This window comes from Ascaphus truei, chromosome 8 (genome assembly GCF_040206685.1).
Source record: "Ascaphus truei isolate aAscTru1 chromosome 8, aAscTru1.hap1, whole genome shotgun sequence".
NCBI lineage: Eukaryota > Metazoa > Chordata > Amphibia > Anura > Ascaphidae > Ascaphus > Ascaphus truei.
The window spans coordinates 55,683,795-55,710,551 of NC_134490.1; the positions used below are offsets into that span (position 1 = coordinate 55,683,795).

General features: G+C 46.8%; 1 protein-coding gene across 3 annotated transcripts; it reads left to right on the top strand.

Annotated features, from left to right (window-relative positions):
- The first annotated feature begins 427 nt into the window (after nucleotides 1-427).
- LOC142501769 (disintegrin and metalloproteinase domain-containing protein 9-like) lies at nucleotides 428-26,277 on the top strand. Of its 3 annotated transcripts, XM_075612141.1 has the most exons (22): nucleotides 430-601; nucleotides 3,615-3,691; nucleotides 5,199-5,275; nucleotides 5,678-5,756; nucleotides 7,285-7,364; nucleotides 9,196-9,373; nucleotides 10,344-10,409; nucleotides 10,880-10,951; nucleotides 13,258-13,427; nucleotides 14,890-14,974; nucleotides 15,055-15,182; nucleotides 16,013-16,184; nucleotides 17,572-17,661; nucleotides 19,563-19,758; nucleotides 20,340-20,445; nucleotides 21,333-21,507; nucleotides 22,625-22,705; nucleotides 23,555-23,660; nucleotides 24,442-24,571; nucleotides 25,174-25,249; nucleotides 25,335-25,387; nucleotides 25,747-26,277. In XM_075612141.1, exons 1-22 carry the CDS (start codon nucleotides 538-540, stop codon nucleotides 25,841-25,843), a joined length of 2,358 nt encoding a protein of 785 aa, XP_075468256.1. In that variant the 5' UTR covers nucleotides 430-537; the 3' UTR covers nucleotides 25,844-26,277. The 3 variants fall into 3 exon arrangements, 2 of the variants coding, with proteins under 2 accessions (XP_075468256.1, XP_075468257.1); XM_075612142.1 differs by lacking the exon at nucleotides 5,678-5,756 and having other exon boundaries at nucleotides 550-601; XR_012803570.1 differs by lacking the exons at nucleotides 23,555-23,660; nucleotides 25,335-25,387; nucleotides 25,747-26,277 and having other exon boundaries at nucleotides 428-601.
- Nucleotides 26,278-26,757: the final 480 nt, after the last annotated feature.

Consider the following 26,757-nt stretch of genomic DNA (forward strand, 5'->3'; position numbering starts at 1 on the left):
GGAATAGCCTGAAAACCTAACCTGTTGGTAGCCCTTGAGGACTGGAGTTAGCAACCCTTGGTTTAATGACAGCAAAACTGGGGCAAACACAACACCATCCACATTTATCAAAGGAATCAATTGAAATTAATGCAACAAGGTTTCATCTGTTTGAACATATCCCTTTTGCCTTTTTCATTCTACATTTAGACCACGTTTTAGTTTTTTCTCCTCTGAGAAGAATACTACTTCTACCTTCTTTAACCGCTTGAGTTATTTGAAAGGGGACAATGCATGGGAAGCAGTGAGGATGCATGTTAACTCATTGCCTTCCTTGAGAAATCTGCGGTGTGTTCTTGCAATACTGGGTCAGGCTAAACTGGTTCAGACACATTCCCGAGAGGCTGACTGGAGAGTGCAAGTAATATCACCCACTGGCTCTGTGGCCCATCAGATTGCAGAGTAGGGCTGGGATCTGGCTCTTCCAGTTTTCTGCTGTGAGTGAAGCACAATGCAGGAGAGAGTCATCAGCCGGCAGAACTGCGACAGACTCCGACCATGTGGGTGCAGCACCCACTGCTTGCCCTGCTGTGGCTCCTGAGTGTTTGGCAACTGACGCTGGGTGAGTTATCAGGAGTGTGCCTTGCACTGCGTTAGGCTGCGTCCTCTGTGCCGCTGACCGCACTCATGCTTGAGAGCGGTGACATCACCAACTCTCCAACCATGAGCGCTCGGCTGTCCGGCATATTTTTTTTTTACGCGCGAGCGGGGTGGCCGGGGGCATCGCTGAGCAGTAACTGGTGCTGATTGGCTGAGGTCATGTGACCCTTCAGCATGCCTGAAACACAAATTAATCTGTCTTGCATGTGCCTAGCGCGCATGGGCTTGCGCGCGCTGCGTGAGCGTGGCCGGACAGATTTGAATTAATTGTGCTGACCGCTCCAAGCATGGTCAGCGGCACAGTGGACTCAGCCTTAGGCGTGCAGACACATGGTGGGATAAAGCAGAATGTGAGTGAGCTCTGATGCAGAGACAGTGAGTAAATCAACCAGGTGGATTTGAGTTCTCAGGAAACCAAGCAGCAGAGCAACTTACTTGGACATGTTTGTGATTCTGGTGCTATAGGAGGATCTTCAGTGCCTGGAGATAGTCTGTCAATATATATCATAGACTGGGAAGCATCCCATCACTGCTGGGCTTCAAAAACAAAACAAAAAGGAGGACCTATGAAGTTTAAGGATGAGGTGCCTTTGTTTGGGACATCCCCATTTCCCCTGCTGATATCTGCTTGTCTGATTAGCACTAGGAGTTGGGCTATTGTCATTTACCTGCCCATCAGTTGTGCCATCTTCTCTGGCATGTCTGCGGAAGTGTCCCTAATGCTGGACAGATGGTTACTCATATACTGTATAACACTTAGTTCATCTTCTCGTCTTTAAAACTGGAAGGGTGTGGGGGTTCACATTGTCTCTGTTCTTTTTCTGTTAGCTTTCCAGTGCAACTTTCTGCCTGCTCTGTGTTCTTTAGGTATACAGTTGAAGACAGTGTATTGGATGGAACATTATTTAGCACTTAACCCGTACATATGTCTACAGTGTATTTACATGCAGTGTATCTAGCCCTCTAGTCATACAAAGGTTTCCTAAGTGTGCACGTTACAGTAAGTTGCACACTGTTGTAAGTTTATACACACAGTGTTGACAGTGAACATGCCAGCCCTGTTTTTATGTGTGTATAATGTATACAGCGCTGTCATTATGCATATTACTGTATGTATCTGTATATAGGGCTGGTAGATTACAGTATATGGCTTACATTAGGAAAGGATGTAGTGACCAGGGCAGCAGATTTAGTAACATTTTTACCATACATCATAAACATTTGGGTAGAAATGTAATTCCCGAGTTAAAGACTCAGGACTAAAAGACTTGTTAAAAACAATAGCATTCAGGTTGCACCTTTTTAAAGGGGAGTTCCCAGCTACCCGGACCAAAAAAAAAAAAAAAATAACTTGTCTGAAGACTTTAACAATCTAGATGTCTTCCTTAAACAAATATCACTGTGTAAAAACGTGACTGTTTGTGTTTATTAGCAAATGAATGACATATTACTTAGGGGCCTCTGAATGGGGAAGTGTTTGCCAATAAAGTGTTTTTATTTACCCCACCCTGTCCTTATCAGAGAGGGGTGAGAGGGTGGTGTTACCTCAGCAATCACTTATTGAAAACCCTGTGATATCACACAAAACAGAGCAGCCAAATTAATACCCCCCCCCCCCTCCCATGTCTCCGCTCATGATGTTTACATAACTTCAACAAATATTGAAAAATACTCATAGCTATCAGAAGTTTAAAAAAAAGAAGGTATTGATCACACCGATGTTAACCCTTAGTCATGCTACTGCTATTAGCACACTTTGACACTAGGGTGGTTTTCCCCTTTAATCCACAATTTTAGATAAAGAGCTTAGTTACTGCTATTCACTGCTTAATACCCAGGAAGACTCTGTCCCTAATAATAGAAGGCTTGTTTAATTGTGCCATTAGAAGGCACCCCACCCATTCCCAGATCTCGCCTTATTACCTCCCCTGCAAGGTAATAAACCTCATTAAGCCTTTCCTTGCCTGCTTTCTCTGCCTGGGCACTGAGGTGGTACATGACAAACATAGACCAGCTATGTAATAAGCAACAGTACAACCCAACGTTGCAGAACTTACAGCCCGCGGTGTGTAAACATAGTAACTGCGGGAGCGGCCTGTCACATTGGTAATGCCAGTGGGATTCATGGCAAAGCACCCACTGTGACCACAGGGAGTACAATTATCTCGCACAGCTGAAGTAACAGAGCAACATAATGATTCCTGGCCGGAGTATCTCAACGTGACCCTGTGACCTACTGAGAAAAGGAGTTCCCAGGTAGTAAAGCTATTTCTCCTGCTATGAGAGAAACAGGTTAAAATTCCAATGCCAGCTCTGTGTGACCTTGGGTAAGTCCCTTTACCCCAGCCTTGCTTTGGATATTGGAACACAAATTAATCGTTGTAGCACTTGGCAAGGATTGTTTGTGTCTTGTATGTACAACACTGTCAGTATATTATAGGGTTGCCAGGTGTCCAGTATTGAACCGAACTGTCCTGTATTTGGACACACTGTCCAGTAAAAAAGTAGAGGTAATACTGGACAAGTATGTGTCCGGTATTACCTCTCTGGCTTGGGGCCGAGGATTTCTCTGAGCTGGGCTGTTGCTAGGAAACTGGGCAGTATCCTCCATCCTGATTGGCTGCATTACCCAACAGCAGCCAATCAGGAGGTGGTGTCAGGAGCCTGGGGGTGGGGCCAAGGAGAGGAGGAAACAATATGGAGCATGATTGGTGTGTGTGGGTTGAGCGTGTCGCATCTTTCACCATTGTGTCCAGTATTTTTGGAGAAGCCACCTGGCAACCCTAAGCATATATAATAATAAAATATCCCTGTATTATAATTTAACAGTGCACACATGGTGCCGCAGACATCTTATTCTAATAGAGTGACTATAAAGAGGAGCTTGAGGTCCCTGTGTGTAGGCCACCAACTTGACCAATGGAGGTGAGATTAGATAATGTCTTATTATGTTCCCTCTGAATTATTCCCCTTAGGGCTTCCTGACCATGAGATTGTTCTCCCACAGCGCGTGGTGAGCAGAGACCGGAGGCATTTGGATCCGCAGCACACGGTAAATCACTGTATTCACATTGAAGTGTTTCCTGATTTTACAATTTCTGATCGCCTCTGCGAATCCTCTGCTACCAGAGATGCCTTCCATGCTCTGCAGAGCACTGTGACACACCCCATATGACAAGAGCGTTAAAGGGATCATTTCTGGGACTGTATATTACGATCCAAAGGTGGAAGCATCGACACATTGTGACACATTTTAAGGACAACGGGGTAGATCCTCAGAAGTCAGTTAAATATTTAACGAGACGTTAACTTCAGTTAAGGGCTAACGGGGAGCCTTAAAGCTCAGTAACGATGTGCTAAGTGCTGTTTTCAGTCGTAACGAGCCCTTGCGTTACTATAACGGGCGTTGGTGCTAATGATATGCAAAAGAGGCATTCCCTGCAACAACGCCAATCCCCAGAGATCCGTTATAGTTACCGCAGGGATTTAACGTTTCGTTGGTTATGTCAGAGCTAAAGGTGACGTTATTCCCACCCAGACCCTGATATTGGTCTGTTACAGCTCTTGAGACAGACGATCAGTACGGACCCAGAAATCCAAGGATACATATTGTAGCCCCTTCATATGTTTACGTGGAACTTACTGTATATATGTCGCTAATGACTTTGATTGTCCCTGTCACTGGGGCCTCGTTGCTGAATGAGTGAATTCAGACAGATTTATTTTTCTAACAATCCTTTCTCTGACTGCATTGTCGTGCCAACCTGGGGTGCGTGGAGTTAAATGCAATTCAGCCCCGAAGTTCACACCTGAGTGTGGAAATGTTTTCTATATTGTAAATAATCCATTCAAAATATTACATATATACGTAAAATAAATTAATTGATTTAATTAAAGGAATAAATTTAGAAAGTGTGCAAAAAGTCCAAGTGACTATAGGAGAGAACAAAAAATATGATATGATCTTTGTTCCCAAATACTTTTCACAGTATGTATAAGACTGGTTATCATTTTATTGCCGATCATTGGAAGAGTATAGTTTTATTGCCGATCATTGGAAGAGTATAGTTTTATTGGCGATCCTTGGAAGAGTATAGTTTTATTGCCGATCATTGGAAGAGTATAGTTTTATTGCCGGTCATTGGAAGAGTATAGTTTTATTGCCGGTCATTGGAAGAGTATAGTTTTATTGGTGGTCATTGGAAGAGTATAGTTTTATTGCCGGTCATTGGAAGAGTATAGTTTTATTGGTGGTCATTGGAAGAGTATAGTATTATTGGTGATCATTGGAAGAGTATAGCTTATTGCCGATCATTGAAAAAGTATAGTTTTATTGCAGATCATTGGAAGAGTACAGTTTTATTGCTGACCATGGAATGCTGCTTTAAATGTATACAGGCATACCCCAGTTTAAGGACACTCGCTTTAAGTACATTTTCGCTTTACATACATGCTCCGGTCCCATTGCTTACGTTAATGTGGGGTATGCCTGTATAACATCTTGTGTCAACAGAGTTTGGAACAGAATCGGGCAAAACTAACCTGTCTTGTACTTGCAGGAGGAATGGGAGGATCAACTGTCTTATTCCATCCGAACCTCAAACGGTACCCTCCTCCTAAAACTGCAGAGGAACAGGTACACTGGATGATGAAGGGAGATACATACCTTTACCACCAGCTTATTAAGGACCATATTCACTAAGGGTACTAAACCTTAGCACGTGTTAAAGCGTAGAACCCTTTAGTGAATATGGGCTGAAAGAAGCTGTTGGCATTTCATCAAATAATAAACAAAATTAAAATACCGGTACTATAACTATAGAACTACAAATAAGCCTATTTTTATGTGAAAATTGTTCTTAAAACCAAAGGTTTTTTATTTCACTGATCTGTTTTGTTTGGAAATTGTTGAACACACGAGATCGTGACTACAGTATAATTAAGGCCCCACTGTTCAAATGAGAGCAGCTTAGCACAGGAATTAAACAGCAGTCTTAAAGTGTATAAACATTGTCCGTCTCTCACTTCTGGTTCACAGAGGTTTTCTAAGCGAGGCCTTTGAACGTTATACTTACAGCAAAGATGGTGGCCTAAAACCCTTCAACCGTACAGCACTGGTACGTGTAATTATCACACCTCAGTCATTCGTTAGAGTGTCAAACCTATGATATCATGCAGTGTTGTAATAACCCTATCGTGATATCGTCTTATCAAACCACTGATAACTGTATGTATATCTTTATTTATATAGCGCTATTAATCTACACAGCGCCCACAGCAGTAATACACGTGACATAATCATATACATAACAAATAATACAAATAACACATAATGGGAAGAAGCGTTTCAGACATAAAAGTGACACTTAGGAAAAGGAGTCTCTGCCCTGAAGAGCTCACAATCTAATTACTCATTATTTCATGTCTTTACACTTCTGTTCTGTGTTGCGCACTAATCCCGTGCCCAGTTCATATGATGTCACATTCCTAACAGCAGGACCTAATCATTTTAAGTACTCTTCTTTTTAAAAAAATTATATATATTTATATACATTTCTTTAGAAAATATATATCGCAGTTACAGATTATATAGTAGAACTACAGATAAAAAATTGGACTCTGGTTTTACTTCATTTGTTGTAGCCTCACATCATCAATTTTGTAGCACGTTGAATCTTATGCAATACTGCACTGCCATGCTCGCTCTGTTAATCCCTTTGTCAAACCTGCCTCTCTCTCCCTTACCTGTCTGCCTCTCTCACTTACCTGCCTGCTCCTCTCCCTTACCTGTCTGCCTCTCTCTTTCCCTTACCCGTCTGCCTCTCTCTCTCCCTTACCCATCTGCCTCTCTCTCCCTTACCTGTCTGCCTCTCTCTCCCTTACCTGTCTGCCTCTCTCTCCCTTACCTGTCTGCCTCTCTCTCCCTTACCCATCTGCCTCTCTCTCCCTTACCTGTCTGCCTCTCTCTCCCTTACCCATCTGCCTCTCTCTCCCTTACCTGTCTGCCTCTCTCTCCCTTACCCGTCTGCCTCTCTCTCCCTTACCTGTCTGCCTCTCTCTCCCTTACCTGTCTGCCTCTCTCTCCCTTACCTGTCTGCCTCTCTCTCCCTTACCCATCTGCCTCTCTCTCCCTTACCTGTCTGCCTCTCTCTCCCTTACCCGTCTGCCTCTCTCTCCCTTACCTGTCTGCCTCTCTCTCCCTTACCTGTCTGCCTCTCTCTCCCTTACCTGTCTGCCTCTCTCTCCCTTACCTGTCTGCCTCTCTCCCTTACCTGTCTGCCTCTCTTTTGCTCACAAGACCGATGTATTATTGTTGCACACTATCCCAGAGATGTGATACAGTATTCTCATATACTCATGTGATTGCAATAATATGAGCCCTCAATCCAAAGGTGACATTAGTGCACAAGACATCAAAGTAACTACTTATGGTTCCAACCAGCAATGAAAGTCTGTACTCATTGAACGTGGAAATATTCAATGAAACTCTAGTTGACTGAAAACCACCACACTTCAATCATCTGTGTGCCTAGAGCTTCACAGTTATGGAGTATTCCTGGGTTGGTTGTCCTTGTGAGTGCAGAGAATGTTACTTTTTTGTGTGTCGTTTCATCACACTGCTGTCGTGTTTTCCCTATTTTACAGGCCCGCTCCTGTTATTATCACGGACAAGTGGACGGGGTGCGGGACTCATTCCTGGCGCTCAGTACTTGCCACGGCCTCAGGTTGGCATCTACGTTCTACTGATGCCATTAGAGAGTCTACACCAAGTGGTAACATGTTGTTAAATGCCTTTAACAAGGAATTAACAATGTCAGCTTGGTGAACAGAGAATCGACCTTCATGTGTTCATGTTGTGTTATTTGGTGCCATCAGCACCTGATGTTTGGGGTGGCACGGTGGCCATAGGCATAATTTCTTTCATTCGCAGCCACTGTTTCAAAGAGAAAAAGGGTAGTATGTTAGTCCCATGCATTAAATAATGCACCACTATTCATGGGCGTCCGCAGGGGGGGGCAAGGGGGGCGCTTGCCCCCCCCTGGATCCTCGCATTAATTTAATAAAATATGCTGGGCCGCGGCCCGGGATTGGATGGGAGGCGGGGCTTTAGCGAAAGTAGACAGCTGCAGTCACGCAGGGGTGGGGGCCGCCACGCTCTCCCGCACTTTTGCACACCAGCCAGCACCTCGATCGAACCGTCTGTTTCATTCCAGCCTCTCCGTCCGTTTGAACCCGTGGCCGCATACGGTAGGGACCCGTGGGACCAGGGAGAGATGGAGATGCGGGGGAGAGAGGGAGATTGGGAGGGGCAAAGAAGCTTGGGGGGGGCGAGGGAGATTGGGGGTGGGGCGAGGTTGGAGGGGGGGCATGGGTGGGGGTGGGGGCTGCCACGTGCCCTCCCGCTCTCCCGCGCTGTAACTCCCCATCCGGCACCCAGACTCTCCCTCTGGCCCTCCCTCCTGCACCCCGGCACCCCTAATCACTCTCACCGTGAGATGGGAGATGCAGGGGGGGGGAGTGAGATGGGAGATGCAGGGGGGGGAGTGAGATGGGAGATGCAGGGGGGGAGTGAGATGGGAGATGCAGGGGGGGGAGAGAGATGGGAGATGCAGAGGGGGGGGGAGAGATGGGAGATGCAGGGGGGGGAGAGAGATGGGAGATGCAGGGGGGGGAGAGAGATGGGAGATGCAGGGGGGGGAGAGAGATGGGAGATGCAGAGGGGGGAGAGAGATGGGAGATGCAGGGGGGAGAGAGATGGGAGATGCAGAGGGGGGGGAGAGAGATGGGAGATGCAGGGGGGGAGAGAGATGGGAGATGCAGAGGGGGGGGAGAGAGATGGGAGATGCAGGGGGGGGAGAGAGATGGGAGATGCAGAGGGGGGGGAGAGATGGGAGATGCAGAGGGGGGGAGAGATGGGAGATGCAGAGGGGGGGAGAGATGGGAGATGCACGGGGGGGAGAGAGATGGGAGATGCAGAGGGGGGGGGGAGATATGGGAGATGCAGAGGGGGGGAGAGATGGGAGATGCAGAGGGGGGGAGAGATGGGAGATGCAGAGGGGGGGGAGAGAGATGGGAGATGCAGGGGGGGGGGAAGAGATGGGAGAAGCAGGGGGGGGGAGATGGGAGATGCAGGGGAGGAGAGTGTGTGTATGTGTATATGTGTATGTGTCAAATACAATAAATAAAAACATTTTTTATTTGCAATGGTGTTTTTTTAATATTTAATATTGCTTTATTAACCTTCAAGCTTTCTCAAATTTGCTTGAAAATGCACCATTTGCCCACTTTTTTTTCAAAATATTCTCGGGGGGGAAAACCCTCCTTATGCTGGTCGGGCTCGCTCGCCACGGTGCACTCACCACCACTTTCACGCCGGGCACTGGCCGTTAAAATTATGCCCCCCCCCCCCCGAAAAAATTTCTGCGGACGCCCATGCCACTATTCCTCTGATGGTCTCCAGCTTTGAAACACACGACAGCTACTTTTAAGATTGCACTCTCTCTGTTCTACACCCTTTTCCCATCACTGGTGTAACAGCTTCAGTCTCATTCGCAGGGGAGTTATGAACATGAGAGATGAGCGTTATGTGATCGAGCCGGTGGAAACTTCATCACACGGAGAGCACCATCTGTTCCAGTTACAGGAGACCAACATGCCCTCTGTGTGTGGTGTGAAGGACTTCCATACACAGACTGCACACATGTTATTGCCCTCATACTATGAACTGAGGAGGGTGCGTGTAAATGTGTTCTTTTGGGTTCATGTGAGCAGGGTGCTATGTGCATGTTCTGTGCTAACAACTGCAGGGTGCTGTGTGCATGTTCTGTGCTAACAACTGCAGGGTGCTGTGTGCATGTTCTGTGCTAACAACTGCAGGGTGCTGTGTGCATGTTCTGTGCTAACAACTGCAGGGTGCTGTGTGCATGTTCTGTGCTAACAACTGCAGGGTGCTGTGTGCATGTTCTGTGCTAACAACTGCAGGGTGCTGTGTGCATGTTCTGTGCTTCCAACTGCAGGGTGCTGTGTGCATGTTCTGTGCTTCCAACTGCAGGGTGCTGTGTGCATGTTCTGTGCTCCCAACTGCAGGGTGCTGTGTGCATGTTCTGTGCTTCCAACTGCAGGGTGCTGTGTGCATGTTCTGTGCTCCCAACTGCAGGGTGCTGTGTGCATGTTCTGTGCTTCCAACTGCAGGGTGCTGTGTGCATGTTCTGTGCTCCCAACTGCAGGGTGCTGTGTGTATGTTCTGTGCTTCAGACTGCAGGGTGCTGTGTGTATGTTCTGTGCTTCAGACTGCAGGGTGCTGTGTGCATGTTCTGTGCTTCCAACTGCAGGGTGCTGTGTGCATGTTCTGTGCTTCCAACTGCAGGGTGCTGTGTGCATGTTCTGTGCTCCCAACTGCAGGGTGCTGTGTGCATGTTCTGTGCTTCCGGGTGCTGTGTGCATGTTCTGTGCTTCAGGCTGCAGGGTGCTGTGTGCATATTCTGTGCTCCCAACTGCAGGGTGCTGTGTACGTGTTCTGTGCTTCAGGCTGCAGGGTGCTGTGTACGTGTTCTGTGCTCCCAACTGCAGGATGCTGTGTGCATGTACCCTTTGCTCTTCAGAGCATGGTTCTGTATGTGTATCCAATACTCACAGATACTGGGTGCTGAATGTCTTATGCTCCCAGGTGCACACTGCTGTATCTATTCTGTCTTTCCATACAGAAGAAGCGAGCTGTACTCGTGGCGACCAGTTTTGTGGAGCTGAGTGTAGTGGTGGATAAACTCAGGGTAATTAGAAACATTTTAACTTTCTTGATAATCTCCCTCATTTGAGTGTGTCACTCAAAACTGGCTTTTTTCTCATCACTTGTGACCTTAGTTGAAGGCACTTCCATATGCCAGAGAATATCTCAGTCCTATACATTTGAATGGAGCTGAACTCCTCTCCAGCACAGGGAATCGGTTTCACAGCATCTTGTATATGATACTTTGCCATTTAGAGGACTGTGTGTATCCTCTTCTATCCTGCTCACTGAGGGTTTGTCCACAGATGATAATTTGCTCTTGCTCACTGAAGGCCTATCTGTTTCCTAATGAGGGTCCATCTCTCTTGCTCAGTGGCAGTCTGTGTCTTTGAGAAAGTCCATCTCTCTCAATGTATTATATGTCTCTCATTGTGTCACTTTACACGAGTCCATCCCCCTTGCTCACGGGCTCGCTCTCACCTGCTCACTGTAAGTGCATCTTTCTTTTTGCAGTACACCATTAAAAACTCAAACATGACAGCTGTGGAAGAGGAGACATTGCAACTGGTGAACGTCGTGGATGGGGTAAATAAATAACATCGCATATTGCAGCTGCGGGTGAAAAAGTGATACTTCCAAATCCATCGGCTGAGACAAATTGAAAGTGTTTCTCTCGAAAACCAATCTGCAGATGGTAGCAAAGGTCTTGGTCCTCTCCAGACTGGATTCTCTGTTGATGGGTCTCCAAAAACAAAATGTCAAAGCCCTACAAAACGCCACTGCCCGTCTTATAGCAGGCCAGGCAAGGAGAGGACCACATCTCACCAGTATTACAAGATCTGCACTGGTTCCCGGTGGAGCAAATGGTTAACTTTAAGATCCTGACCCTTACTTTTAAGACTATCCATGGACTAGCCCCTCCCACATAACTTCAGAACTGCCTGATCAGTAACATCCCCAATTTGGACCTTAAATCTGCCATGGCCCCTCAACTGATTGAGCCTCGGCTTAAGGTGATTAAACTGGTGGGAGAGCTTTCTCAAGGACCGCCCCAAGACTGCGGAATAAGCTCCCTGCAGCTTTAAGAAATCAGAAATCCTTGCTTCTATTCAGAAAGGAAATAAAAACCTTCCTGTTTAAACAAAACCTGGCAAACAGACCTTAATACCCCGGCAGCCAACTTTCCTGCTCCCATTCGTGTTTCCCACCCTTTGTTGGACTTCCTCGCCGTTCCCCTATATGTTTTCAGAGGGTCCCAGTTGTAGGTCTGGGATGGATGTCCGTGCTAAGTTCCTACACGTGCACTAGTACTGAGTTTTCTTGGTGAGTCGCGCGTTAGAAAAAAAACCCCTGAAATAAATACGTTAGGGAGGATTAGCCTCAGCAGAGCAGGACGTTGATGTTAATACAAAGATAAGAAGACAAACAAATACCAAGGAGGGTGCAATGACCGTACTGCACTGAAACCAAGCGCAGCCTCTTCGCACAGCTTCACCTCTCACAGAAACATAGGAATAGTCAGCAGATTAATTGCTGTGAAGCCTCAAACTCCATTTGTTCTGTTTAATTCATGTTTAGTACCCCCTTGTTTCTATCACAATCACCTTTGTATTTGTTTGCTGTATTAACCTCCACCACTACTGCTGGAAGACTTTAGACCGGGGCTGGCCAACTCCAGTCCCCAAGGGCCACCAACAGGTCAGGTTTTCAGGCTATAAAGTGCAAAAGGAGGAGCGCAGGGAAACAGCTGTGTTAGAGGATTATTCCTAATTTATTATACATACAGTATCAATAAAAACTTACAATAAGTTAGATCACGTGGACTGCGAGCTTCCCTCACACCACCGACGATAATGGAACGAGACCCACGGCGTATCCTCCAGACAGTTCAACCCGGCCCACCACACGGTCACCAAACCGGAAGCAGACCAGGGCAGACTTCCCAGGGTACCCCGCAAATCCCGCGAGAGCAGCTGCCTGGCTAGAGCAGCACTCTCTTGAGTCACCAGGGGGAGGAATCTCCGCTTTGTCCAAAACGTGCTATCACACAACGTTCTAAGTTGTGGGCACTTCAAGATCCCTCTATGCGTTTCGCGCCTATCACGCTTCTTCAGGAGCTGTGTCTTGCAAGCTGGGTACTGTCCCCTTTATACGGACAAGATTCATTCTTTTGGCCCAGATAACTTGACTTGAAAACAATCATTGGACAATTGCTCTAATATACACAGGTGGTTATTGTTATCTAAAATGGACAATATTGGTACAGCATACATATATACAAATTGACAGCTTTTAAAAACAATAAAAACAATTAAATATTTGAAACAATTAAACACAATAAAAATTATTTAAAATCTACATTAACCTCACATGAAAAAACTGCATACCCATACTGTATGTATAATAAATTAGGAATAATTATCTAACAAAGCTACTTCCCTGCGCTCCACTTTTGGACTTTATAACTGTTTTGGCCTGGTGGATCGTGGGAGAGTTTTGGAGCAGTGGGAACAGCTTGACCCAGGAAGAAACGGGAGGTCCCTGATCAGCGCGGTCTCAACTTTTCTTAGGTTTTCAGGATATCCCTGCTTCAGCACATGTGGCGCAATCAGTGGCTCTGAGCCACTGATTGAGCCACCTGTGCTGGGCTGGGACTGAGTGAGCCACCTGTGCTGAGGCAGGGATATCCTGAAAACCTGATCTGTTGGTGGCCCTTGGGGACTGGAGTTGGCCAGCCCATCTTTAGATCCATTATCCGTTCAGTGAAGAAATACTTCCTAATTTCCCATGTCACACCCATCCACGTGTGGTCCTTGGATTCCACTTCCTTTCATAGGAAGTAAATGTTGGATGTTTTTCATTCTCCCCCCGCCACCCGTTTTGTTTTCTAGATGTTTCGTCCCCTGAACATCCGAGTGGTCCTGACCAGTTTGATTGTCTGGTCCGTGGAGAATCCGTTCTCTGTGGAGACAGGAACCGCTGGTGATGTGCTGGGGAGATTTGCATCGTGGAGGGATACCACCAAAGGCCTGAAGAGGAGCGACATCTCCCACCTCCTCATGTGTGTGTTTAGAGATGCCCGTTCAGCATCCGCTCCACCTGCCTTGCTCAATGTTTCTCTCCACATTCCAATCTGATTCTGCCCTTATACAGCACTCCTTACACCGCACAACACCCATCTCTCTCACACACCTTCTGCAAATTCCCATGCATTCATACACATACTCACGTGTGCACATTGCAAGTAGGGTTACCAGATGGCTTCTTCAAAAATACTGGACACAATGGTGAAAGGTTCAACACACTCAACACACACACACACCTACGCTCGAGACACACACACGCCTCTCTCTCCACTCCATGCTGTTTCCTACTATCCTTGGCCTCACCTTTAGGCCGCCCAAGCCTGTCAGGTCACTATGCCCAGAGAGGTAATACCGGTATACACATACATATCCAGAGAGGTAATACCGGTGTATACACATACATGTCCAGTATTACCTCTAATATTTTACTGGACAGTGTCCAAATACAGGACAGTCCAGTTTAATACTGGACACCTGGCAACCCAATAATTGTAAGAGTCTCACGCACATACACATGCAGCACTTCATCACACACAACACTTGCACAAGCAGCGCTCATGCAGACTAATATGCAGCATTCACTCTCTCAAACACATACTCAGCACTGTACACGTCTTCCTTCCCCGTGATGTTTTTTCTTATCCTTGGTCCCACATTATATTGCTACTGTATACAAGAAACACAAATGAATGCTCTAAACACGACAAAACAGATATCAACGAGTGGTATCTCTTATTCTTTACTTCCTAGCCCCAAGCTTTGCTGTAATAGCCGCGCAATGTAGCAGGCGAACGCTCTAGCATGAACAGGAAGCTACAACGTGACACACTCTCTGGGGGGTTATGCTGTAAAGTGCGTTAATAGTGACGTTCAAACATTAAACTGGGGGTGCTCAACTCCAGTCCTCAAGAACTCCCAACAGGTCGGGTTTTAAGGATATCCCTGCTTCAGCACAGGTGGCTCAGTCTTTGACTGAGCCACTGATTGAGCCACCTGTGCTGAAGCTGGAATATCCTTAAAACCCAACCTGTTGGAGGAGTTGAGCACCCCTACCGTAAACTATGAAAACTCCCATTAACTCGAATTGGAGTTTCCATACGTTAGGTGTCTGATCGGCACTAACGCGCATTATAAAATAACCCCCCCCGCCCCCCGTGTATATATGTCTTTGTCATTAACCACAATCCTTTCTGAAGTTTAGCCTCTGTATGGCATGTGACCCATGAAAGACATTTATATGCCGCTCATCGCGAGCGTTTCGTTGTCGTTGCTGTATATGTGGTCTTCAGTTGACTTCAGACAGACTCTCTCTGACCATTGAAGAAAACAAAAACGCACGGACAGAAATGTCTTGACTGCTGTCTACTCATTGGCAGTATAGTGTTTGCGTGAATGAGTGGCACCTGCACCTGAGTATTAATACCGAGTCTCTTTCAGAGGACATGGACCTTACAGCGGGGTACTTGGGATGGCCTTTGTTGGCACTGTGTGCTCGCCTTCTCTCGGCAGCTCTATCAGCTCGGTAAGTAGAACTCGGAGTCACCCCATGTGTTCCATGATTGTTACAGGCGACCGACTGGCTGTTTCCTGTCCCCTCTACAGTTCAGTAGTGGTAGCGTTGTTTCCTCGCATGCCACCATCATGGCTCACGAGCTGGGGCACAACCTGGGGATGAGTCACGACGACACACGATGCACCAACCAGCAGTTTATTATGCACAGCTCGGACAGGTAAATACTGGCATGATGGGAGCAGGCAGTCATTGCCAAGCAAATAAAGGCGCAATCTATCGTGACACCCAAGTGACACGAATAGCAGCATAATGTGTAAAAGGATAAATCTTGGTGACAGATTACATTTTATTTAAACTAAACAACGTTTAAGAATTGTCAAATATTTTTCCATTGCTGTATTAGTCACATGGGGACTTGAAGTTCGGTAAGAGTTTGAATTCATTTACCTTCGCCTGTTAACTTCCTGGGCGTTTGGCACCAGGGAGTAGATAGTAAGCTCTTGGGGCAAGTAAGCTACAGAAATAGCATTGAATGTGGTGGGTCCCTAGTATATGGCATCCTTCAATAATATAATCATATTGTGTGTACTTTATTAACCAAAAGCATAGTGCAAGAAGTGTCCTTCCTGGATGCTAGCAACACAGTTTCTTTGCACGTTAATATGTACACTGGCAGTGCTAGAAAGTGATAATTATCTATAGCAGCGGAGGCCAACTCCAGCGCTGCGTCAGCACAGGTGGCTCAATCGGTGGCTCAGGCATTCGGATTGAGCCACCTGTGCTGAAGCAGGGACATTCATAAAACCTGACCTGTTGGTGGCCGTCAAGGACTAAGATCTATAGAGTCTCTCTTTAAAAGGGGTGACCATGTGGCTGTCTCACTCTATACTGGCCAGCCGCATCCAGTGTCCTCGTTCTACCCGACCTCCCCCGCGCACGCACACGCACACGCACACGCACACGCACACACACACACCCACACACCTTAATTGTTGTTACTTCTATGAGTTAAAGACAAACTGCTAACGTTCTTCTTTTTCTTCTCAGTGGCTCCAATACTTTCAGCAGCTGCAGCTCCGATGATTTTGAGGGACTAATCTTGAGAGGGGGTGGGGTCTGCCTTCGAAATCCCCCTGATCCCAACCAGGTGCTCAGCATTGCCGTGTGCGGCAACAACGTAGTGGATCGGGGAGAAGAGTGTGACTGCGGTACCCCCCAGGTGAGAGGCTGCCACGTACCCTGCCTGACCTCACTCATTCCATGCCATCCCTCATTCCCAGCATCAATGGATAGATTTCTCTTCCTTTCATTCCCCTCGTTAAAATATGATTCTGCCCGGCACTATCTGACCATCTGATATTTTGGTAAAAATCCAACAAAACTCATTCCTTAACAGCCATGAGTATTTCATATAGTGCGTCACAATTACAGTATAGCATGCGGTACACAGCACATAGAAATGTTACAGACACAGTCCCTGCCCAGATGAGTTTACAATCTGTGATTTTGGTGCCTGAGGCACAGGGAGATAAAGTGACTTGCCCAAAGTCACAAGGAGCTGACAACGGGATTTGAACCAGGCTCCCCTGCTTCAAGCTCAATGTCATTGTTTTCAGACTCCATGTCTTTACTCACTGAGCCGCTCCTTCTCCCTAGTAATAATACCAGATTATAACTAACCCCCCCCCCTGTGTGCCTATTTCTGTGTTTTGGAAATATAATATGGTTAGGAAAGGGAGTCTGACATGAAGACGTTTCGCAGAGTAGATTTTGTTTTATTTAAGTACAGGACGCAATTAGGAGAAATAGTGCCGTGTTATGAGGACAAGCACCCTAGTCTAGAGCAAGGGTGCTCAACTCCAGTCCTCAAGACCCCCCAATAGGTCAGGTTTTAAGGATATCCCTGCTTCAGCACAGGTGACTCAATCAGTCCCTGCGTTAGCACAGGTGGCTCAATCAGTGGCTCAGGATTGAGACACCTGTGCTGAAGCTGGGATATCCTTAACCTGACCAGCTGGGGCTCTTGAAGACTGGAGTTGACCACACGTCTTAGATTATCGACTGCGTCTCCGATTTATCCAGGGATAGTGTTAGCTTTTTGGTGACCGAGAGCAAGAGTAGTCTGAGGAGCCTTTTGTTCGCCCATCCCTCATTCTTTTCACAAACCCTATTTCTCCATATATAATCTGAACTCTCAGATGAGAAGGGGTATTTTTACGTTTTTAGACCGTTTCAGGCGGATTGTTAAATGTTTTCTATTTCCCCCCGAAATAACATTACCTCATTATTCAGTACCCACAGTGGTCAAGATCTAAGAGGCCCAAACCAGTGGCCATTATTACATAGTAACATACTAGTTTAGGTTGCCAACAAATATTTCATTCAGTTCAACATTTTTTTCTGATTAGGTCAGATACTCTATTTATAGTTCTTGGATTAACAGAACTGGCAATAATGGAATAATAAGCGTAATATATCAGAATACGGGTGCAATGAGCTAGTTGGAGCCCTGTGCAGTAGCTTATGTTCCCTTCCTATTTCCCACGCTCCTCTTCTAAGCTATCTCCATTTTATCACTTATGTTCCATTATTTTTACTTTTCTCAGGAATGTCAGAATCCATGTTGCAATGCTGCCACCTGCAGGCTGACTGGGGGATCACAGTGTGCCCAGGGGCTTTGCTGTAATAACTGCAAGGTGAGGAATGCAGGATGATCACGCATCTTGCACTTTTAACCCAGACTTGTCAACTCTCACTGATGAATTTATTTATTTTTGTGAGCCTGCCTGCCTATTATAAGCTGTCTGCACCTGTCCTGGGCCCTGGAACAAGCTGTCTGTGCCTGTCCTGGGCCCCGGAACAAGCTGTCTGTGCCTGTTCTGGGCCCGGAACAAGCTGCCTGGGCCCTGGAACAAGCTGTCTGCGCCTGTCCTGCGCCCCGGAACAAGCTATCTGTGCCTGTCCTGGGCCCGGAACAAGCTGTCTGCTCCTGTCCTGGGCCCGAAACAAGCTGTCTGCGCCTGTCCTGGGCTCCGGAACAAGCTGTCTGCGCCTGTCCTGGGCGTCGGAACAAGCTGTCTGCGCCTGTCCTGGGCCCCGGAACAAGCTATCTGTGCCTGTCCTGGGCCCGGAACAAGCTATCTGCGCCTGTCCTGGGCGCCGGAACAAGCTGTCTGCGCCTGTCCTGGTCCCAGAACAAGCTATCTGCGCCTGTCCTGGGCCCCGGAACAAGCTGTCTGCGCCTGTCCTGGGCCCCGGAACAAGCTGTCTGTGCCTGTCCTGGGCCTGGAACAAGCTGTCTGCGCCTGTCCTGGGCTCCGGAACAAGCTGTCTGCGCCTGTCCTGAGCGCTGGAACAAGCTGTCTGCGCCTGTCCTGGTCCCAGAACAAGCTATCTGCGCCTGTCCTGGGCCCGGAACAAGCTATCTGCACCTGTCCTGGGCCCGGAACAAGCTATCTGCACCTGTCCTGGGCTCCGGGACAAGCTGTCGGCGCCTGTCCTGGGACCCGGAACAAGCTATCTGTGCCTGTCCTGGGCCCCGGAACAAGCTATCTGCGCCTGTCCTGGGCTCCGGAACAAGCTGTCTGCGCCTGTCCTGGGCTCCGGAACAAGCTGTCTGCGCCTGTCCTGGGCCCCGGAACAAGCTGTCTGCACCTGTCCTAGGCTCCGGAACAAGCTGTCTGCGCCTGTCCTGGGCTCCGGAACAAGCTGTCTGCGCCTGTCCTGGGCTCCAGAACAAGCTGTCTGCGCCTGTCCTGGGCTCCAGAACAAGCTATCTGCGCCTGTCCTGGGCCCGGAACAAGCTGTCTGCGCCTGTCCTGGGCGCCGGAACAAGCTGTCTGCGCCTGTCTTGGGCCCGGAACAAGCTATCTGCACCTGTCCTGGGCCCGGAACAAGCTATCTGCACCTGTCCTGGGCCCCGGGACAAGCTGTCGGCGCCTGTCCTGGGCCCCGGAACAAGCTATCTGCGCTTGTCCTGGGCCCCGGAACAAGCTATCTGCGCCTGTCCTGGGCTCCGGAACAAGCTGTCTGCGCCTGTCCTGGGCCCCGGAACCAGCTGTCTGCGCCTGTCCTGGGCTCCGGAACAAGCTGTCTGCGCCTGTTCTGGGCCCCGGAACAAGCTGTCTGCGCCTGTCCTGGGCCCCGGAACAAGCTGTCTGCGCCTGTCCTGGACTCCGGAACAAGCTATCTGCACCTGTCCTGGGCCCCGGAACAAGCTATCTGCACCTGTCCTGGGCCCCGGGAACAAGCTATCTGCGCCTGTCCTGGGCCCCGGAACAAGCTATCTGCGCCTGTCCTGGGCCCCGGAACAAGCTGTCTGCGCCTGTCCTGGGCGCCGGAACAAGCTGTCTGCGCCTGTCCTGGGCCCGGAACAAGCTGTCTGCGCCCCTGGACATCTGTGTGAATCTCTTTAATGCCAAGGCAAAGGGAAGAACATTACAAAGAAAATATTTCCATTGTTAATACAATCACATTGTTAATAATTAAAACCATTATTTATTTGATGTTGTGGGTAGCTTCTCTTTTGATGGTATAAATCTGCTGCTTTAATGTCTCCCCTAGCATGCTTTGCTCACTCTCTTCTTATTATTTCCAGTTCAGAGTTGGGGGCACAGTTTGTCGCCCTATAAGCGGATTCTGTGACTTGCCGGAGTATTGCAATGGGTCTCATGCCTTGTGCCCAGGAGATGTGTATATGATGGATGGATACCCCTGCAACAACAGCCAGACTTACTGCTACAGCGGGCAGTGTCAGACCCACGATGCACAGTGCCAGGCCCTGTTTGGAACACGTGAGTCATCTCAACAATAAGAGTAGAGGGTACCACTTAATATAGGCTGAAAGGCTGAATGCAGCAGGTTCAAACACAGGGTGAGTGCAAGCTGGCACGCTGATTGCAGGTGAGCATGAAATCTCACTCACTTATTGCAGGCTAATAAGGCACTCGGGTACATGGATAATGAATACAGATAGAAGGATAGCTAGGCACAACTCGTGATTTAGGGCTGGCTCACTGAATACAGGGTGACAAGCAGAGAAAGTGACAAGCACATTGACCGATGACGGGTTTATAGGTTATATGTAGGCAGACAAAGAAGCTGGCACCCTGACAGATCATAGACTGACAGACGCAGGGACACAGGGAGGGAAAGGGGCACTCTGATTACTTGCAAAGCAGTGAAGAAAGCCAGACTAATTACAGGCAAAGAATAAGCACATTAAACCGTGAGACTGGACATAAAGTGCTGTGTTATCCAACTTACTCGGTGCATCTAGGAATAACGAAAACAGAAGTTGTGAGTACTTCTATTGGCGTCCAAAATATTGACCAAGTGTAGGATATCCTGGATTAAGGACCTTCTTGTCCTGCAGATACTACAAAAGGCAACGATAAGTGTTTCCAGCTCCGAAACATGGCAGGGAATCAGTTTGGGAACTGCGGGATGTCAGGCGCAGATTACATCAAGTGCTCAGTCGCGTAAGTATTAGTATGTAAAGGAGACAGATAATCGATTAAACCAGGGATGACCAACTCCAGTCCTCAAGGGCCATCAACAGGTCAGGTTTTAAGGATATCTAATTAAGGATAATTATGATGTAATAAAATTGTATTATTTTTATTTTAGCCTATCACCTTCTGACTATGATATACCACTTAGCAGTATTATTAGTTAAGGCTATTTAAGCCGTCTAATATCCACTGGGCATTGAGAGCATATTTCGGGGGTGCTTTTTGACCCTATTTCTTGGGGTCCTCTGTTTTGTCAGGCCTGCACATAACAAAGAAAGCGTGGCTGTTTAGGTAACGTGTGCATCCTATATAAAGCTCAGTTCTCACTCGACCCCCCTTTGATACACTTCATTGCACAGTGAAAGTGTTTAATCAGTCGGCATTTTCTGATCTCGGTTCACATACTGCAGTGTGACATCCCCCAGTGGGTGAGCGAATGCCAGGGCTACTCCAGTTCCAGCACCTATTTATTTTGAGTTTCAGGACCCTTTTTTTAGGGACCAACAACAAAGTCCATATGGTGATTAGGAAATTATTATGCTACCTGGGAGTGGAGAAAATCTTGTTCTTCCACATTTCTTTATTTTTAAAGCACAATAATATATTGTAGTTTAGGTATATGTGGATTATTCATTGCTTGGGGTTCTTGCATTTTTTCCCCTACAAAAACACCATTGGTGTAAAACACTTTTTAATATGCCCCACATAAATGAGGGATGAATGGATCAACTTAAAGAGCTGTACTGGCAGTTCAGTGGCAATACAGTAAGAACTGTCTCAGCCAATCAGAGTTCTGTTTCTGAAAGTCCCTTGTATCACCTCTATTGGTAACCTTGTCTGTTCTGTGATCATAGTAACAGTCTATGTGGGAAGCTACAGTGCACAGGAGACTACAAACCCATTCTGACCGCTAATGTCATCACCTATACCGAGGAGACGTTCTCGTGCGTGAGTGTGGATTTTAACCTGGGCAGCGACGTGCCTGACCCCGGGCTGGTACAACAGGGGACAGCCTGTGCGGAGGGCAAGGTGAGGAGAGACCCAGCTGCTGTCTGTTTTTGTCTCATTACCTTGCAGGGAGCGGGGAGGTCATAGTGTAAAACAGGGGTGGCCAACTGCAGTCCTCAAGAGCCATCAACAGGTCAGGCTATCCCTGCTTCAGCACAGGTGGCTCAATCAGTGGCTCAAACATAATGATTGAGCCACCTGTGCTGAAGCTGGGATATCCTGACCTGTTGGTGGCCCTTGATCACTGGAGTTGGCCACCCCTTGTTTAAGGGAGCGGAAATGCAAAGTTATTGATCCTAGTACAGATCTACCAATATACCCCACTTCAGCTGTGTAATAAATCCCTCCGTTCTCCTTTTTATTCCTATTTGCAAATCCTATACCAATTGTAGGTATAAATAAGATGTGAAGAGAACCACACCAGGTTCTCCAGGATTTGAAGTTGATTTTTATAGTACAGAAGTAACAGGCTCCATTGTTAAGGGATACGGTGGGATATTTCATGCTATTCTGCACCAACACAGCCATTGAGTCCTATGGAAACTCTGTGATATGTTGAGTTATAACAGATGATGTTATTCCTAGGAATAAGGAGGTTGGATACATCTGTATGTCACATGCAGATCTAATTAATAGTAGCAATAGAAAGACAATGGATCTCTGAGCTTTGAGTACAAGCTGAGAAAAAAAACAATAACCGAACTATGAGAAACAAATCAAAGTCCTGTTATATCTATGAAGCAAACCGCTGCAGCTACGTATACAACCCGTTTCATCATTACATACCCCACTGATCTCTGTTGGGTGGCCCCATTGTGCTCCACCGCTTGTAATTTCTCTTGAGAAATCTCACATATGGTATTCTACAAAGCAGATTAGTAGATGAGCAAGATAAATAATACATTCCTGTCCCACAGAGCTTACAATCTAATGAATAACCAGAGGGCAAGCGGGATTCCGAAGGTCACACTGGGTCTTGAATTGAGGTGTCAAATGTCTTGAGCACAGGACTATCAGTACAGACTAGATGTTGGGGTGTCTGCAGCACACACCCTCTCTGGGCTGAAGAATGGTGTTGAAAATGTGATGTAGTCATTTACACTACAGATGCAGTGCACTAACTTGTGTTTCTTGACAGGCCTGTGTCAACTACAAGTGTGTGAACGCCAGTGAGCTGGGATACAACTGTGACGTGAAAAACAAGTGTAATGACCATGGGGTAAGTTGTCTGTTGGGTTTAATTGATACTGACTTGAGATGTTTCATGACATATCTGAAGCATTCATGCTTCTTATTTGTTACACTGTCTGTGTGGGATGTTTAATTGATGGTCTAACACAGGAGTGGCCAACTCCACTCCTCAAGGTCCACCAACAGGTCAAGTTTTCAGGATATCCCTGCTTCAGCATAGGTGGCTCAATCAGTGGCTCAGTCAAAGACTGAGCCACTGATTGTCACCTGTGCTGAAGCTGCGACTGATTGAGCCACCTGTGCTGAAGCTGGCACTGATTGAGCCTCCTGTGCTGAAGCTGGGACTGCCATCCCTGCTCTAACATCTTCGCTTAGAGACATGCAATGCATTGTGAAGTAACATTCTATTTGCTTTATGACAGTGGTGCGCAAACTGGGGGGGCGTGCCCCCCAGGAAGGGCGCAATACTTTTTCACATGACCCTGCAGCATCATTTGGCGCCTGTTGCCATTGAGACGTGGCGTCAAATGACGCTGGGGTGACATGTCACATGACCCCGAGGCGTCATTTGACGCCCAGGGGGAGCATGACACAGGGGGAGAGCAGGTAGGGCGGGACTCAGCGCAGGAAGTTTGCGCACCCCTGTTTTATAATATAATGTGTCATAGCCCATTCAGTACAGGAGTGCACTGTAACACACTAAGGTAGTTTGAAAGCATGTGTAGTAAGTTTTACAACCTTGACTGCTAGTCACTGTGGAATCCCTTGTATCTGTGTCTGTACATTAGCTGATCAGTATATGGATTTGTGCGAACCTGTGACGGTTGTGCATGCGTATTTACATAGACGTGCTTTCAGTGATTTCATCTTGTCATAGGTATGCAATAACAATGGGAACTGTCACTGTAACAATGGCTGGGCCCCCCCAAACTGTGACAGGTCAGGCTATGGTGGCAGCATTGACAGCGGCCCCGCTCACATAGGTAAGTTAGGAAGTCCAAACAGCATTGTGAAACCCCAAGACTCTCACCAACTGCACCAACTTCTTACCAAACTCTATGAAGCCTTCGTCATCCTAAATAGAACTCGGAACTCACTTCATAAATTCCAGCCAATGGTGCTCCACCATTTCACCTAACTGCATAACTGCATAAACAGTGGGCAGAATGGTTCATTTAGTTCTGCATTGGGTATGAAACGGCATCAGATTTAACAAAGGAAGTATTCAATTCATTTTCTTTAATACAGCTGCTGCTGTTTCTCCCTCTTGATGAAACTGGAGAACATCTTTGAATTAACCTAATACTCTCTACATGTTGTGCCAATGTGGGTTAGAACAGGGGTGCTCAATGCCAGCCCTCAACTCCCCACCCCCCTCCCCCAACAGGTCAGGTTTTCAGGATATCCCTGCCTCAGCACAGGTGGCTCAATCAGTCCCTGCTTCAGCACATATGGCTCAATCAGTCCCTGCTTCAGCACAGGTGGCTCAATCAGCAGTCTTCGACAGAGCCTCTGATTGAGCCACCTGTGCTGAAGCAGGGATATACTGAAAACCTGACCTGTTGGGGGCTTGAGAACTGGAGTTGAGCACTCCTGGTTTATAATATCAACTGATTCTGCTCTCTGGGCATTTCCCCCCATCATTGCGAATATATTATATATATATATATATATATATATATATATATATATTTATACTCCATATCCATGTTAAAGATAAATCACTCAGTTCACCCTTTCCCACGTGTCTCTCTATCTTACAAGACACCTCTCTGCGGGATGGGCTTCTCGTTTTCTTCCTGCTGGTTCTGCCGATCCTGATCCTGATAATCGTGGCGGTGATTAAACGGGACACCATTCTGAGGAGGTGCTGCCCAAAGATGCACAGAAACAGGTACTGCATCACCAGAGTCAAAAAGCTCTCACATGCAGCCTGTTGTGTCTGACCCTCTAATGTCTCTGTGTTATTAATGACACGCCTCACCCATTACAAACAGTATTGCTACCAATACCTACTGCATTTCCTCTTTCCTCCCCATAACATCCTATCCATTACATGCCTCATAAAGGGAGAGATTTGTATCTCTCTAAATTAAATGCAACTTTCTTCTAATCTCCCCCACACTGCGGGACCCCCTGAAGTACTACAGATAACACACATCTGAAGTGGACTATGGACAGAGGAACACAGAGAGATAGAAACTTTGATTCATTGAGGCTTTTCTTTATGCCAAGTCATGAGAAAGGGTCATATTTTCTAAGCAGTAAAGGTGCTTTACTTCTGTCTTATGTCCTATCTACTTGAATGCATTATGTTTTAGCACTGCTCAATAATTAGGGCTCAAAGTCTGTATGGCCCACTGAACTAGTTCCTACTTTGGCAATATAATACAGTAACACAGAGAGGAGAGATGTACAGAATGATAGTCCTGCTTCTTCATAGCTGCCTTCCTGTTTGCTTACCGCCTTCTAAAACGTTGCTGTTCCTTCTTCTAGGAGGGGAAATGGACCAAGACTGCCGGAAAGCAACAATACTAGCCACAACCTTCCCCGAAACCCTCCAAGGACTCAGGTACTATGCAATATGCATACCCCCGTTGGCAGCTTTTGCCATTATTGTGTCTTGCTGTCTGAACGTGCATTCTGTTTTATTTTAGCCTGCGACCACTTTCTCTGACGTCTTCACCATATCACATTACCCACCACACAGGTTTGTGAATGGCTTAATTAATTTTCTGTAAGGAAAATGGCCAGGGGATCTCAACAGCAACTGAGCACATGGGGAGGACCAACACTCATCCTTTCCATCCCAAAAGGGTACCTTGCTCCTATTTAATGTTCACTGCTAAGCTACTGCAACTGGTCAACCAGATGTGATCATTTGTTTGTAACTCCTGGAGATAACTCCACTGGGCTTTTCTGTTGTCATTGTATCTACTGGCAGAGGGTAACACTACTGCCCGTCCCTTCAGTGCACTTACAATCCTTCCCCAATTTATCTCTATACACTGTATATATACCCTCTTCGGCATATAAAATGAGTTCATTCTCTTTGTTTTTAAACGACAGACAACCAATGCCTACCAGGAATCCAGAGCCACCTCTACGCCCCCCTGCACCCCGACCAGCTGCTGCACCTCATTACGACTTGAATGCCAACCTCTGAGGATACTTGGCATTGACATTCAGCCTCCTGAATCAGCCGTTTTCCTGACCAGCAGAGAAAGGAGAAGATGGTCACATCAGTTCTGGGCTGGCCGGTGACCCAGTGCATCTAAATGTGTCACAGATGCCCTCAATCCAAACCAATATTTCCCAGAATGCTCACAAGAGGAGACGAAGTACCAGGAATACTCTTGGCTTGACCACGATTTGGAGCAGACACTGATCTTCTGTTCAGTACCCCAACCTGTGTTAGGGTTCTGATAAAGAGAATAAAACCTATTAAGCAGAAACGGAAGCCGAAGCCATGATGAAGGACAAGAGACTGTGAAAGAAAAGAGCAACATTTTTTTTTACTAACGTTCAATGAAAATGACTTTGTTAAAGCACTTTAATGTATTTGTTGCTCGTGACATGGTAATTATGGGATATACAATAAATGCCTTTTATGTTGTATTGTATGTCTGTATTTATATAGCGCCATAAATGTACATAGCGCTTCACAGTAGTAATACATATCATATAAATAACAAATAATATAAATAACAGATCAAGAGAATAAGTGCTTCAGACATACTGTAAAAGTAACATTAAGGAAGGAGTCCCTGCTCCGAGGAGCTTACAATCTAATTGGTAGGTAGGGAGAACGTACAGAGACAGGAGGGAATTCTAGTAAGTGCGTCTGCAGGGGGCCAAGCTTTATGTATCGTGTCCATGATACATATTTATTTTGTCTATTTATGTTCAAATAGTGTTCTGCGCATGTTGTCATGCACCATTTTGCTGTCATACAGGGCTGCGCCGAAGTACAAAGCAAGATTTCTCTAGCTCCTCCGGTAACCATACACCCGAGTGAAGCTTGCAGCTCCTCTGGTACCAGTACACCAGAGTGAAGCTTGCAGCTCCTTCAGTAACAGT

Coding starts and splice junctions, on each gene's coding strand:
- LOC142501769 (XM_075612141.1), top strand. CDS start 538: ATGTGGGTGCAGCACCCACTGCTTGCCCTGCTGTGGCTCCTGAGTGTT. Junction 5,757..7,284: donor CCTTCAACCGTACAGCACTG/GTACGTGTAATT, acceptor CCTATTTTACAG/GCCCGCTCCTGTTATTATCA. Junction 20,446..21,332: donor TACATCAAGTGCTCAGTCGC/GTAAGTATTAGT, acceptor CTGTGATCATAG/TAACAGTCTATGTGGGAAGC.